At 34.2% G+C, this 14,437-nt stretch overlaps 1 protein-coding gene across 13 annotated transcripts in view; it reads right to left on the bottom strand.

Moving 5' to 3' along the window:
• Positions 1-14,437, bottom strand: part of ZNF280D (zinc finger protein 280D) — a 135,850-nt gene that overhangs the window by 55,429 nt on the left and 65,984 nt on the right. For all 13 annotated transcript variants that reach the window (XM_032342670.1, XM_032342668.1, XM_032342669.1 and 10 more), the window contains 3 exons: positions 10,579-10,713; positions 8,447-8,754; positions 7,837-7,977 (listed from right to left, as the gene is read on the bottom strand). In XM_032342670.1, coding sequence (XP_032198561.1) covers positions 7,837-7,977; positions 8,447-8,754; positions 10,579-10,713 — 584 coding nt within the window. The remainder of the gene's footprint in view (positions 1-7,836; positions 7,978-8,446; positions 8,755-10,578; positions 10,714-14,437) is intronic.

The raw sequence follows: 14,437 nt of genomic DNA on the forward strand, positions 1-14,437 counted from the left end.
CCAACGCAGGGCTTGATCCCAGGACCCCGGGATCATGACCCGAGCTGAAGGCAGCTCATGAAGGCAGATCATGACCCCACTGAGCCACCCAGGCGCCCCACCAATCAACATTTTAAAAAAATCATTTCCAATCTTAGCATGCCTATGTCGGGGGAAGGGAAGTAAAATCCAAATGATCTTTGAAGTAAATAGTACTTCAGCTAATTGCCATTGTTTACCATTTGTAAAACTGAACATTTAGAGAGTTCTTTCCAATTACCAGTAGAGGTTCTGTAAAAAACAAACAAAAGCAGAACTCTTGAGCTAAAATAATACTTCCCCTAAACACAAAACAGAGAACCTCTAACTAAACTTTGTTGCCAATGATAATAGCTTTCATATACCTTTTTAAATCTGGTAAAGAAAGCTCTCCTGTATTAGAAACCCAGGATTAGCTTTATTTAGCACAGTATTACTCAAAGTGGAGTCACAGACTAGTAACATCAGCCTTACTTAGGAGCTTATTTAGAAATGCAAAGTCTTGTGCCCTCTACAAATCTAACTGAATTAATCCCTGGCAGTGGGGCCCACCAGAACATGTTTTAAAAAGTTTCTCCAGTAATTCTTAGGGCAAGCCAAAGATTGAGAAGCAGTAGCCCTAGTGTGCACTGATAGATTCAAAGTAGCCAACACACGAAGTCAATGGTCACTCTCAGATACAAGGTAACCATCATCAACACAGCACATACTTATGAGAAAATAAATACTGTGACTAGCTATAATCCCCAGAAAGTGTCCTCAGAAGACTTCTAACAGTCATTTCTTCAATTTGGGGATAAATACTATTAAGGAATTTACAAATATAAGACAATATCACAAAAATAAAAATTAGGTTTTTTTCAGAAGAGAACATCAGGAGTTAGGAAACACTGAAATTACATGCAAAAATTTGTGCCCATAACTGTTTCTCCAAAAGAATAAATCCAAGATTTTATCTGATACCCAAAGAATGTGAACCAAAAGAAGTTATTTTTTAAATGAGATTTAAAAAGTTACTTTTAAAAGCTATTTTTTCTTTTTCTTTAGACAGACTATTTTGGTTTTTTTGGTAAGAGGAGAGAAAAAAAATTACATTTTAGGGTCTTTGATGGCTTCCATTCTGCCTACAACTGGTAACTTATTAAGATATTGGCATTTTGGGGAGCCTGGATGGCTCAGTTGGTTAAGCGACTGCCTTCAGCTCAGGTTCATGATCATGGAGTCCTGAGATCGAGTCCCCCATCGGGCTCACTACTCGTCAGGGAGTCTGCTTCTCCCTCTAACCCTCCCCATTCTCATGCTCTCTCTCTCTCAAATAAGTAAATAAAATCTTTAAAAAAAAAGTTGGTATTTTAAAATTCAGTTGTCCGAACCCAGTTTATTAAAAAAAATTATACTACCCCTTTACTTACATTTGCTATACAAATTCCATCCTTTTATTATTATTATTATAGTAAAGAAAAAGTGGTTCTATAGCTGACAAATAAGAAGGAAAAAAATTCTCCTACTTCCTATTAGATCTGCATAAAATTAATAACAATATAGATATGAATTTTAAAAAGAGAAAAAAGGTTATGATTTTAAAAATACAGTAAAAACATGTTAAAATTTAGGTTTTAAAAATTCACCATCTAGTTATATAACTATATATAATTATCAAAACTCATTTAGCTATTCTCTAAACATAGGTTAATTTCATTGTGTATAAATTATACCTAAGACCAGAAAGAAAAAATCCCTTTGACCATATTTTCTTAATAATCTTAAATCAGTACAATTAACAACTTTGTTTTTGATGAAACAAACATCAAAAATATTGATGATATGCCTCCTGTTTAAGACATTATAACAGAGGTTGAAGATACAAAAAAGAAAGAGGGCAAGCTGTCAAGGTCCAGGGGTGAGTGGGGGAAGAGGGAAAAGTCCAACAGCAGCTGGCACAGCCTAATAAATGCTTTTAAAATGAATGAATACATATTCCTAAATAATCGTAAGATAAATGTTAACAGTGACACATACAAAGTTTTGTGGCTGCATGAAGAAAAACTGCAGGTAAATGGAATAGAAGCCAACTGGCAATCAGGAGTTCATTTTAGTTAAGATGGTCACTCTATGCTATGAGCTGTGTTAAGACTGATGATTCACAGACCTGTACCCCCGAAGCAAATAATACATTATATGCTAATTTAAAAAAGAAGAAGAAGAAGAAGGTCACTCTACTGCCTTACTATAAGCAAAGCAAAGCAAAGAGCAAGATACAGAGGGATTTTCAAGAAAATAAGCATTAAAGGGGCTGAAAAAGTGGTCAAAAATTAAATACTGTAAGGTCTTATACTCTCCAGAATATTTGAACTTCATGACTATTAATGTTAGGAAGGTAAAGGATTTTAGGCCAAAAATGACCTGACCAGACATGCCTACTATAGTACCACAAGAAAGGAAGAACTGGATTGGGGGTGGGGGCCCAACCCACTGAGCCACCCAGGTGCATGTCAGTTATGATGCTATCACAATAATCCAACAGTTCTTCTAATGACTATTCTTTAATGCAAATAAATCTATACAAAACATATCATGAACTCAAGCGTATCTTCTAAAAATCAATTCAGTGCTCTGTCTTATCCATTGTATAGGAACAAACTGTTATACCAGCTTTCTTTTTCCTTGGAAAAATTTTAAAACACCCTTCAAAGCCTTAGTGAAATTTCATTTATAGAATACCTCCCCTTATTTCCTATTTAAAGAACTCATTTTTACTTTCTCTGTGCTCTCATAGTCATTTGTTTACTATCTTAAGCTAGGTAAATATCATCTCTTCTACTAAAGTGTGAAAATTAGAGGCAAGTACTTTATCCACAATACATAATAATGACAACTTAGAAATGATAACAACTATAATTACTTGAATATCTCCTAAGTAAAAATCATTTTGTTAAGCACTTTAAGTATATTTTGTAATTATCACGATGACTTTTTTTTTTTTAACTATGACTTTCTTTTTAAGAAAAGGAAACTGGGAGTCAGATTAAGTAACTTGCCCAAAGTCACAGAGGTAATAAGTGGTGAAGCTTGGATTCAAATCCAGATTTGTCTGATTCTTCACCACCAGCTTGCCATACTTCTTACTTAGCAAATAGTAAATGCTGTTAGAAAAAGAGGTATTAAGGCATGAGAAGCTCAGCCTCCAAGGAATGCTACTTAAGAGATGTGATCTTTACCAGCAAGTATCAAGTCAACCTGAGTAGAGGCATCCTGGACATATATTTCCCATCTTGGAAAAGCATACACCAGGGTCTGTGGTGGGAAGAGCAGTCTACTCACCCCTGCTTCTCCTAAGTAACAACCAACAGCATTTTAGTTTTCTGTATAATATGATTTGTAACTCAGAATTGAGAAGTGGAGGCATAGGCCACTAATCGGGTAAACTCTTCAACAATTTTACCTTCCTATGTATAATAAAGCTTAATTATTGGAAATTTAAAAAAAAGAGATATTAAATATTTATGTCTGTCAAGTTAATTCTATTACATGTAGAAAAAACCTTTCTTCTACATTGTATTGAGGAATAATAACAATATTATGTGGTAATTTGTTTCCATTTTTTTCTATTGCCACCTGAAGGCTGTAAGCAAATAAGATGCAGTAATTTAAACAACCAAATCCAAATAATACTATTTTTAAAAAATCACTTAAAATTACATGTTTAATAATGCTCTTCTTCAAGTCTTATTCCAAAAAGGTTCCAATGCATCAAGATTTTTTAATACCCTCTTTCAAGATTCTATTTAGAGCCCTTCAAAATTACAAATAATGACTTGCTATTTGTAATTTGCTAGGTGACATGGCAAATACAAATAGCCCCTTCTTCTCAAGGAAATAATAGAGACACAAACAAATATAATAAAAGGCAAAAATAAGTGAATCATACACAGCTCAAAGTGAAAAATAATCTCTGTGAGTGGCTACAGTGATCAGACACTCCAAAAAAGCAGGGAGCCTGCTTCCTCCTCTCTCTCTCTGCCTACTTGTGATCTCTGTCAAATAAATAAATGAAATATTTTTAAAAAATGAGTTATGCAATAAACTTTATTCTGGGGAAGAGTAGTCAGTTTATGGGGATGGGGCAAAAAAAAAAAAAAAAAAAAAAAGATCAGAGGGAAAGAGACCAACTGAGAGTACAGAGATGGAACAGGATAGAGATTAAAGGTACTCATCCTTAAGAGAAAATGAAGCTCCTATACATACAGGACTCAACCTATAATATGAATCCACACTGGGCAGAGATAATCATGGCCATTCAATGGACAATACCTAAGACAGTGCAGGAGGCAAGCGTACCAGCAGATAAAAAGGAAAAGAGACCTACCAAACCCTAAGAACGGCAACGGAAGCTTTCAGTTCCTAAGAGGCTAACAATGAGTAGGAGCTCAGTGTGTGAAGTCAACGAACATCAGGGTTGTGGCTCGCTGGGAATTGGAAAAAGGGTATTGAGGGAGGTGGGCTAATTGGCAATGTTCTGGAATAGAATGGATTTGAAGGTTCTGTAGGACAGGTGGGAAGCCTATGATAAACGGGAGAGGGAAAGGTGAAATGACCCTTGCTTTAATAAAACAGAAAACATTTTCCAATTTGACCCCTACAAATTAAGGGCAGAATTAAAGCCCCATGCAGGCAACCATGTATTTGTCACAGAAAGAAGAAACATTCCACACAGCAGTATATTGGGGGAAAGGATACCTGGGGCCTGGTTTAGAAGAATGAAATATAGGTGTAGACCACTGCAATAGTAGTGAAGCAGAGTAGCAAACGGCACAAAGGGGAGTCTCAGAAAACCATAATGCACAGTGACTGATCAAGAGAACTTCACGGGCTTAAGAAACCTGGGACAGTAAACTATTTCCAGGATGTGTTCCACATTCACAGAAATGATGTCCTGAAAGAGTATTTGGGTGGTGGTTGTGTGTTATTCTGGACAGATGATAATGTTTGGCTCATCTGTATTCTTTTTAGAACCTAGTGAGTCAAAAGTAAAAATACATATAAAGTAATTAGAAATACAGAGTTGGATCTCCTGAAGACTAAGGATTAAAATTGGAAGACTTAAAGTTGAAAGGTAAAAGTGACAGTAGTTGAGTTACCAAAAAAAAAAAAAAAAAAAAAAAAAAGGAATGTAAAGAAGCAAGATGAGTTAAAGGAAGAAAAGGCAAAGAAACAGAGTAGCCAAAAAGGAAGAAAAAAGATAGTGGTAACAGTTTAATAGAAGCTGAAGAGGAGAGTTTCACAATTGAGTGAGGACAACTTCAAATACTCTAAAAAAGTCATGGAGTAGTAAGAGCAAAAATAAAGTGAATAAACATGGTGATAAATAATCCTTAAAGGAGCACTGTTAATTTGTAGATGGGGATGATATTCAAAAGGTAGAGAGAAATGAATCACAAATAAGCTAGTAAACACTTTTATTTATTTATTTATTTATTTATTTATTTATTTATTTATTTTAAGTAGGCTACATGCCTAGCGTAGAGCCCAATACAGGGCTAAATTCAGGCTGAGGTCCTGAGACTGAGTCCTAAGCTGACCTTAAGAATCAGACACTTAACCAAGTTAGCCACCCAGGTGCCCCATTACAAACACTCATGGTAAAAGGAAGACAAAAAAATAAGGACAGTAGACAGTAGGGATAAATTTCCCTTGTCTTAAAAAAATTACCTGAAAATGTTTATAAGTAGAAGGAATCTGGGAGAGAGAAGAATTGAAGTTGCAAGTTAAATGAATAAGACTGTGTAAGAACTAGAGGAGACCACGGACAGGGTTAGCTTTGGAGAAGTGGAACATATTTGATTTCTGAGATCAATGTCTAGAATAAAAGTAACAAGAAAAAACATTTGACGTTTTAAAGATTATTTAAAATGATGACTTCCAACTGAGTACTTCCTAGGAGGCCAGGTTAACAGCTAAGAGACTACAATAAAATCTCCAGAGAACTGGAGAGAAGTTTAAATAAACATTGTAGATAAATACTACATCAAAAAAGAATGATGTACTTTATGTTGGCTAACTGACTATAATAAAAATTTTAAAAAACCTAAAAAAAAAGCATTAAAAATTAAAAAATAAATAAAGAAGTATTTTAAAATATAAAGATAAGACCGAGTCAAAGTTAAAAACTACAAAGTTAGAGGTGACTGAATCAAACACCGGTTGAGTAGTCTAGAACTGAGCATATACTTCAGGAGAGGAAGATGTTCCAGTCTCATGTTGGGTTTTATGCCAAGTGAGCATGACTAAAAATGTAAAGGATCCTAGAACAAAAACAAAGCAGCAACCGAAACAGATGACCCTGAGAGTGAGGTTGACTATAAAGTGAAATAGGTGCTACGGGTCTGGAAAAAGGAGTCAAAGTCCTAAAAACTCAAAAGGAGTTACCCGTACAAGGTAATGGGAATTGAAAAGAAATGAAAGTATGTATGATGAGATTAAAATTGGTACTGTGGTATAAGAAAGGGGGTATAATGATGGGTGTTAAGTAGGGCATGTATTGCATGGAGCACTGGGTGTTACACAGAAACAATGAATCATGGAACAGTACATCAAAAACTAATGATGGACTACAGTGACTAACATAACACAATAAAAAAAATGTTTTTAAAGGGGGGGGCTACAATAACTTAACGGTTGATGTGAAGCACTGGCACTGAAGAAGTCCAAGTACCTGAGGTCAGGCTAATAAGGGGGAAATAACAAATGAGAGAGGTGATAAGCTATCAAGAAAGGTAGACAAATCCTTGAAAACCATAGCTAATAAGACCAGAAAATAACATAGAGGTCATTTTATGATCTGTAAGAAAATAACTCTTATACTTCAATTTCTAACTTAAAAAAAAAAAAAGGGAACCACCTCACTTTGCATAATCAACGTAACTGCTCTATATCTAAATAATTTTGGGCTATTTTTAAGAAAATAAAAATCCATTATAAGGGATGCCTCTATTAATGAGATACAAATGAAAGCAACATGGGCTGTGAAGGCTTTCTCTGCATAAAGCAAATATTAGGTACTCAAATAACCAAAGTTGAATAAATTTAAAAAAAGAATTCCAACAGTGGCCTAATGACTGGAATAGTCTCTCATTCCACTGAAGGATAGATGGTTTGATGGACAGTCAGACAGAAGAGAAAAAAAACAGACCTAATAAAGTTCCTAACATCACCAGAAACCCTAGAGTCTCTCAAAGTAACTGCGTTGAAAAGAATAATATTCATGAGATTATATATATTTGTTTGGTAAATATATTTAAAACACTTGATTATCTAGACTTGAAAATGACCATTTAAAAAATTCTGTAGAAAAAAAATTTCCCATAGAGAAACCATTTCCCTAACAAACCTATCCTAATTTCTTAGTCTAACTATTCTTACAATTTTAGTTCCAATAATTTTATGAGTTATGATGCTAGAAAAAATAGTACCAGGCATTATTCTAAAAAGTTCACTATAACTAGACATTTAGTTCCTTAAAGAGAAAAACTGGCTTCTAAAAGGGTAACTGTTTTGTTTTTTTAAGATTTTATTTATTTATTTGAGAGCGAATGAGTGAGACAGAGCATGAGAGAGAAGGTCAGAGGGAGAAGCAGACTCCCCAAGGAGCAGGAAGCCCAATGTGGGACTCAATCGCGGAAGTCCGGGATCATAACCTGAGCCGAAGGTAGTCGCTCAACCAACTGAGCCACCCAGGCGCCCTAAAAGGATAACTGTTTTAAAACAAACTTTCTGAACTACAATTTTAATTGGTAATTACAGATGTTTAACTCATCTTACCTCATCATATGATTTACATAGGCTTTGCTACAGCTAGTGTTGTATCTGCAAAAACTACAATGGACATACGTAGGAAAATGATTTGCAAAATCTTTTATTTCGGAACAACACTCAATGCACTTGTGAACTCCCCGACGATACCTTATGGAGATATAAAGAAAACGATAAAAATATATTTTAAGACAAAAATAATAAGGAAGGGCCTTATTAATATTCTGTTAATTAAGGACAAGATGTTTAAATAAACATGCTTAAACAGTTATAATTTGAAAATTTGTTATGGAACAACAGCTACAGTAAGTGTAAACAATCTAACGTAAGTCAGTGTTTTCCATTGGCATAAAAGGGATTAAATTAAGCAATACAAACATCACAAGATTTAAGCAGAACACATAATAATACCAGTATAATAAATGAATATTATAAAAAAATAATTCAAGTACTGTGCAATAATTGTAAGAAAATACCTTTTTATTATTTGCTTGGCCTTTATGTCATAGTGATAGCATATAAATGTACAAGAGAGTTGTGTAATAGGGTAAATTTATATTAAATAAAGTTTTTATACTTAAGATTAAATTAGTGTTATATATGAGGAATAAAAGATTACCTTAAGTTCCTCAATGCTGTATTGACTTTACTTTTTTTATTGCTACTAGCCAATGTGCTTTGTTTCTTTTGCATATTAGAGATTTTTGATTTATATTTAGATTTACTTCCATTAGGCTTACTTGCATTAGGTTTACTTGTATTGGATTTAGTTGGATTAGGTTTGCTTGTGTTAGATTTTGTGGGATTTTTAGCAGTTATATTTTTAGTCCTTGGAGGTGAGAGCTGAAGGGTAGAAGTGCTTGCACTAATTGAAGGTGTAGTTGAAGATCCTGACTGAAGCGGTCCAACTGAAGCTCGAATAGTAACCTACAAAAATGGAGATAATGTTTGCTTTAGAAAATTAATCATGGCATTAGTATTGAAATATCACTGTATAACAAAAAGTTAAACATCAAGTACTTGGAAAGGGAAAGTATAAACTATAATTGGATAAGTCTTTCATTTATTCTAAATGTTCATCCCAATTAATGAAATTAAACTTGATATTTATTCACTTGTAATATTACATTTTTTGTATTGATATCAGTCATGTTAACAGTTATTAATATATAATTAGGAGTTAATGCAAATTATATGACTATTAAAAGAGCACATTCCATAGCTATTTTTATGCTCTGATACAACTTAAATAATTCACAGAGATCAAAATTTAAATCTCAGAGCCCAAAAAACAATTCTAGAAAGGCCTGCATTAACCCTCAAAAACTATAAAACAACAAGATCTAGAGTAAACATGACCTCCTCTTTCCAGGGGCTCATTAGGCAGGATTTATGTATACATAGGTTATGGGAGAGGTTACATCAATCAATTCATTATACTGATAAAGAGTTTACTAATATTTAGAATTTCCTTAAAGAGAACTAATATAAAGTTTATCATTTAGTATCCAGAAATTGTATTTTTTGGTTGGCAATAAAAAACAATTGCCTACCGACATTCTCATTGATCATTAAACTATACCTCTCCCATGTATTTGTCCTATGGAATACATGTGTTTTGGTATCACTCAAAAGCACTGGACTAGGAATCAAAAGACTTGAGTTTAAATCTCATACCATGCCTTCCTAGCCATGTGACCTTGGGTAAGTAACTTTTCTTCTTCTTTATCTATAATATGGGGCAATAACTGTCTTGCTTTCCTCACTGGATTGCTGTATGGATTAAATAATAGAATGTATGAAAAAGCATACCAAAAGCCTTATTCTAAGGTGCTATAAAAACATTTAGTATCATTATTAATATTATTACTACTATTATTAATAAGGGAAAATATGAGAGAGGACTGCACTGCTTACATTAGTGTTCTGCATGTCTAGTCCCAGCATGGAATGAATGGACTGCAGGGAAGGATGCTGGATAGCTTCTCTTGCTCTAGGTCTTCAGAGCATGGCTTTATATTGTTTTAGTTAATTCAAATAACAGACATACCCACATTCAAAGGTAAGTACCCAAAGCCAAATATAAATGTTTTGGGGATTATTTCACTTTGGATTATCCATGCCTCTGTTTCCCTCCACTGGAGCAAATATTCAAGAGCTGACTGTATATAAAGAAGTCAGAGAAAACAGAGGTATATAAGGCAAAAAGGGAAAAGTAAATTACAATCATCAGTATGCAGTCAGACATGTTGTTTGCTCACTTAAAACATAATGCTATCCAGCAGCAGAACTTGCTTCTCTGAGAGTAGACTCAGTAATAACTGCAATAAATATTTCAAAACCTATGGCACTCAAGGCACTATACCAGATGCTGAAGACACAAAGATAAAACATGAGTCCCGATCTCAAGCATCTTATAGTTTAGCAGATAAAACCAACATATACACTGCCAACTGGAATAGCTCAAACATAGCCTATATAATATTGACACAACACACTGACCCAGGGAATAGTTAATCTAGTTGCACTTTTTACAAAGGAGTATCACTTTAGCACAGCACAAACCACTGACCATAAAGCAGCGGTCAGAAGGTTATCTTTTCTAGATACAGAAATAACAAAACCTAAAATTAAAGGCTTACTAAAAATCAGGCATCATTTTTTAAAGTATTGTATTTAATAAATAAAAGAAGGCAGGAGTTAATTTCTATTATCATATAAAATGTTAAAATACAACATATTTAAACTCACTTTTGTTCCAGGAGGCAACCCTTCCAGTTGTTTAGGTTTTATAAATGTTCTATGATGTTGAGTCTTATGATCCATTTTCTCTTTGCATGTCAAAAACTGCAGTCTGCATTTTGTACAACGATGTATTCCTTTTTTCTGTTTAAAAACAGAAAAAGGGAGGAAAAATAATTTCTACAACCACAAATATTGTGTGCTTAAACTGCTCTGATTTCATTTTAATGATACCTAAATAATTTTAAAACTAGTACTTTATATCACCCATATAAATAACAGCAAAATATTGTTTCATTTTTTACATACTCTGCATTAGTATTTGGGTTTCAAAAATGTCTGTTCCTATACAGAAACTGAACATAAAAGTATCTGTAGGTTCTTTTTTTATTTTTTTAATTTTATTTTTTCAGTGTTCCAAGATTCATTATATCTGTAGGTTAATGGAAGTTCTCTCAACAGTGGTGTGAAAGCTCATCTAATTGTCATTTTACAGTGTTTAGACACATGGTTAAAAAGAGCTATACTACGTTTTTATCCTGGAAAAAAGTAAATTCTTTTTAATTTTTGCTATTTTAAGTTGGTTGACAAGCTGGTAAAATAAATTCAAATATTTAACCAGACATTTCAAAAAAGATTGTTATAGAAATGGTTGTATAAAGTAGTGCTGTCTAATGTAACTTTCTGCAATGATGAAAATGTTCTACAGCTACACTGTCCAATATGGTAGCCTCTAGCCATATAGGTTATTGAGCACCTGAAATGTGCTAAGTGCAACACAGGAACGGATTTTTAAATTTTATTTGACTTTAAGTAATTTTAACTTCAACAGCCACATGAACATTGAACAGTGTTGAGATGGAGACATAAATCAGACAACTACTGCTAATCTATTTACTGATTAAGATCCCTTGTGTGAGTCCCTCTTTAAACCCAATCCTGCTATTATTCTATAGCTGGAAAACAAGATTCAAGAAAAATCTAAATCATTCCCCCATTACTAGTCACTGGCACTGCCAACTCCTGACCCAGTTTTCTTTCTACTATATAATAGCATCTACAATCTTATTCATATGCTCTCATTAAGAAATGATATATGTATGTACATATATATATACACACACACACACATACTTAAACAATACATAAATACAAAAGAATGTTTTCTCAAAAGTTACATTCTGCCAAATACATCACCATTTCCATTAAAATACACTCAATCATTTATAAAATTCGAACAGGTAATATACTGAGAAGTACCTGGCACACTTACTAGCATACAGCAGGCATTTCATAAATCAAAGCTCTTTACAAAATTCAAAAAAATGTATAAATATAATGGGTTTGTATTACTATTCTAGTTGCATCTTAAGACTATTTTAGAAGTGTGGTGCATTGGATTTATCATAGATACAGGCAATTTTTAAAAATTCACTTATATGTGCTGAGGGAATAGGCAGAAAAAGAGAAAACTCAGCTAAGAAACAGATACTAAGGCAAAGGACAGAAAGAAAGTTCACCAGAATCCAATTCCCAGAAACCTCTTCTCTATCTATAATCACTCCCCAGGTTATCTCATCTAGTTTCATGGCTTTAAATACAATCTATCCATCTGTCTACTTGACATCACTACCTAAGCACTAATTACAGGGACAAAATTGAATTCTGGATTTTCTCCCTATCTTCCTGTCCCCCCCCAAATCTGTTTTCTCAGTTTTCCTCCTATGATAGTATATGAAAATTCCATTCTTGCAGCTGCTTCGGACAAACACTTGGTAGCTCACCCCATATTAAAACCTGTCAGCTCTACCTTTGGGAACTTTCATCATCTTTCTACCCCTCATTACCTACTACTGACTGGTCCAAGCCACTTACCTGGACTCCTTTATATTCTTCCTGTCATGTTCTTTCCTCCATGTGGTCTATTCTCCCCATAGGTGCCAATGATCTTAAAACATGGCAGATTGTTCAGACACTTAGATGCTCTGATAGTTTTCTAAAGCCCTGTTCCTGGTTTACAAGGCGCTGCATAAACTGGCCTATACTTTATCACTACAAGCTTATCTCTTACTAGTTTTCCTCATACTAGTTTACTCTGCTCTAGCCACAGCTGGTCTCTTAGCTGTTCTTTGAGTGCCCCATGTATATATTTACTTCAATGCCTACAGAATATTTCTCTTCCCAGATTTCCACATGGCTTATTCCTTATTTCCTTCAGAAAGGCTCCTGTTTTACCACACCACATACATAAACAAGCAACCGTTTCTCCACTCCCAACACCTCCCTGGTACTCTCTACACTCCACATTTTCCTTCCACAGTACTATTACCAGCTAGCAAGCATATACATTCAAACGTAAGTTCACATATATTTATCTTCCTCTACTATAATTCAAATTCCAGAAGGCAGAAACTTTGTTTTATTTACTGCTAATATAATACCCAAAACAGCCCCTGGCACACAGTAAGGCACGCAATAAATATTTGTTAAATAACTGGACTGTGAGGCAGAAAGCAAGAGACTGATAGAGAAAGTACAAATGAGAAGCAGGTACAATTTAACTAGTTCAAAACGTCTGCCATTCCATTCAATGAACATTTGTCCAGTCATGAGATAGGCTAATTAATCCTCTATTCTCTTAGTTGGACCTAAGTCTTAAACATGTCTCTTGTGTATGAATGCATTTCAAAGCAATAAAAGTAATAAACAGTACATTTTAAAATAACATCATGTTCAGTCAATGAAACAGTGATCTGTTCCAAGGCTAGAGGACTAATGATCTGTTTTGTACTTTTTTGATACATATACCACGCTGTTTGGGAGACTCGAGGGATTTAAGAGTTAATTCTGACTATACGTAATTTCTACCCTTAGACCTAAGGTCAATGTGAAATCTGGGTCTGTGGAAAAGCAGTATAAGCCTGGGCTCTGAAGTGCAATTTTAATTCTGCTTTTTATTAGGTAGTAGGACACTGAGCAGGTTGCTTTCTCTAAAACTCTGACTCACCTAAAAGTTAGAAATAATAGTACACATATGGTGATTGTGAAGATGATAATACTTGTGAAGATGATAAATACTTGCCATAAGGTAAGTAACTTCATATGTTAACTGCTTAAAATTCTTACTAAAGATCTAATGAACATATCTTACACATCTGAAATCACTTTTATTCTTTCTTAAAAGTCATACAAGGATTGTTAACTCTAAAATCACCCGAGACTTAATCCAGCTTTTTTTTTTAAAGATTATTTATTTATTCATTTGACAGAGAGAGATCACAAGTAGGCAGAGAGGCAGGCAGATAGAGAGGAGTAAGCAGGCTCCCCGCCGAGCAGAGAGCCTGACATAGGGCTCGATTCCAGGACCCTGGGATCATGACCCGAGCTGAAGGCAGAGGCTTTAACCCACTGAGCTCTTAATACAGCTTTTTAAAAGAAAGTTACAACCAAAGTTTTTGAAGACAATAAAATGAGCCACAGAACCAACAATTCTTATTGTCTAATACCGCACTAATGATGTAATCTTAACTATAAGTTTATAGTCCTACTCAGCTATGGTGTTCCAGTCTTCAAAAATAATTACGCAAATTGTAAATATCTTGAAGGATGCTGATGATCCTTATTAATAGATTCCCCTCCCTTTACTCTGTTTACCTTCCTAAATATTCCATATAAAAAAAAGAAAAACTGGCAACAATCGCAAGACAAAACATATAACTCAGTGTATAAAAACCTTATAAATCACATAGCCCACACAGTGGGTCCACACATCTCTCTCATAATTATCATTCTTCCCATTTCTACATCTCACTCTGGAGTTTAAGAAAGCACATGGGGAAAATCATGATAAAAGATCCATAATGAAACA

Source organism: Mustela erminea, chromosome 5 (genome assembly GCF_009829155.1).
Source record: "Mustela erminea isolate mMusErm1 chromosome 5, mMusErm1.Pri, whole genome shotgun sequence".
NCBI classification, from domain to species: Eukaryota; Metazoa; Chordata; class Mammalia; order Carnivora; family Mustelidae; genus Mustela; species Mustela erminea.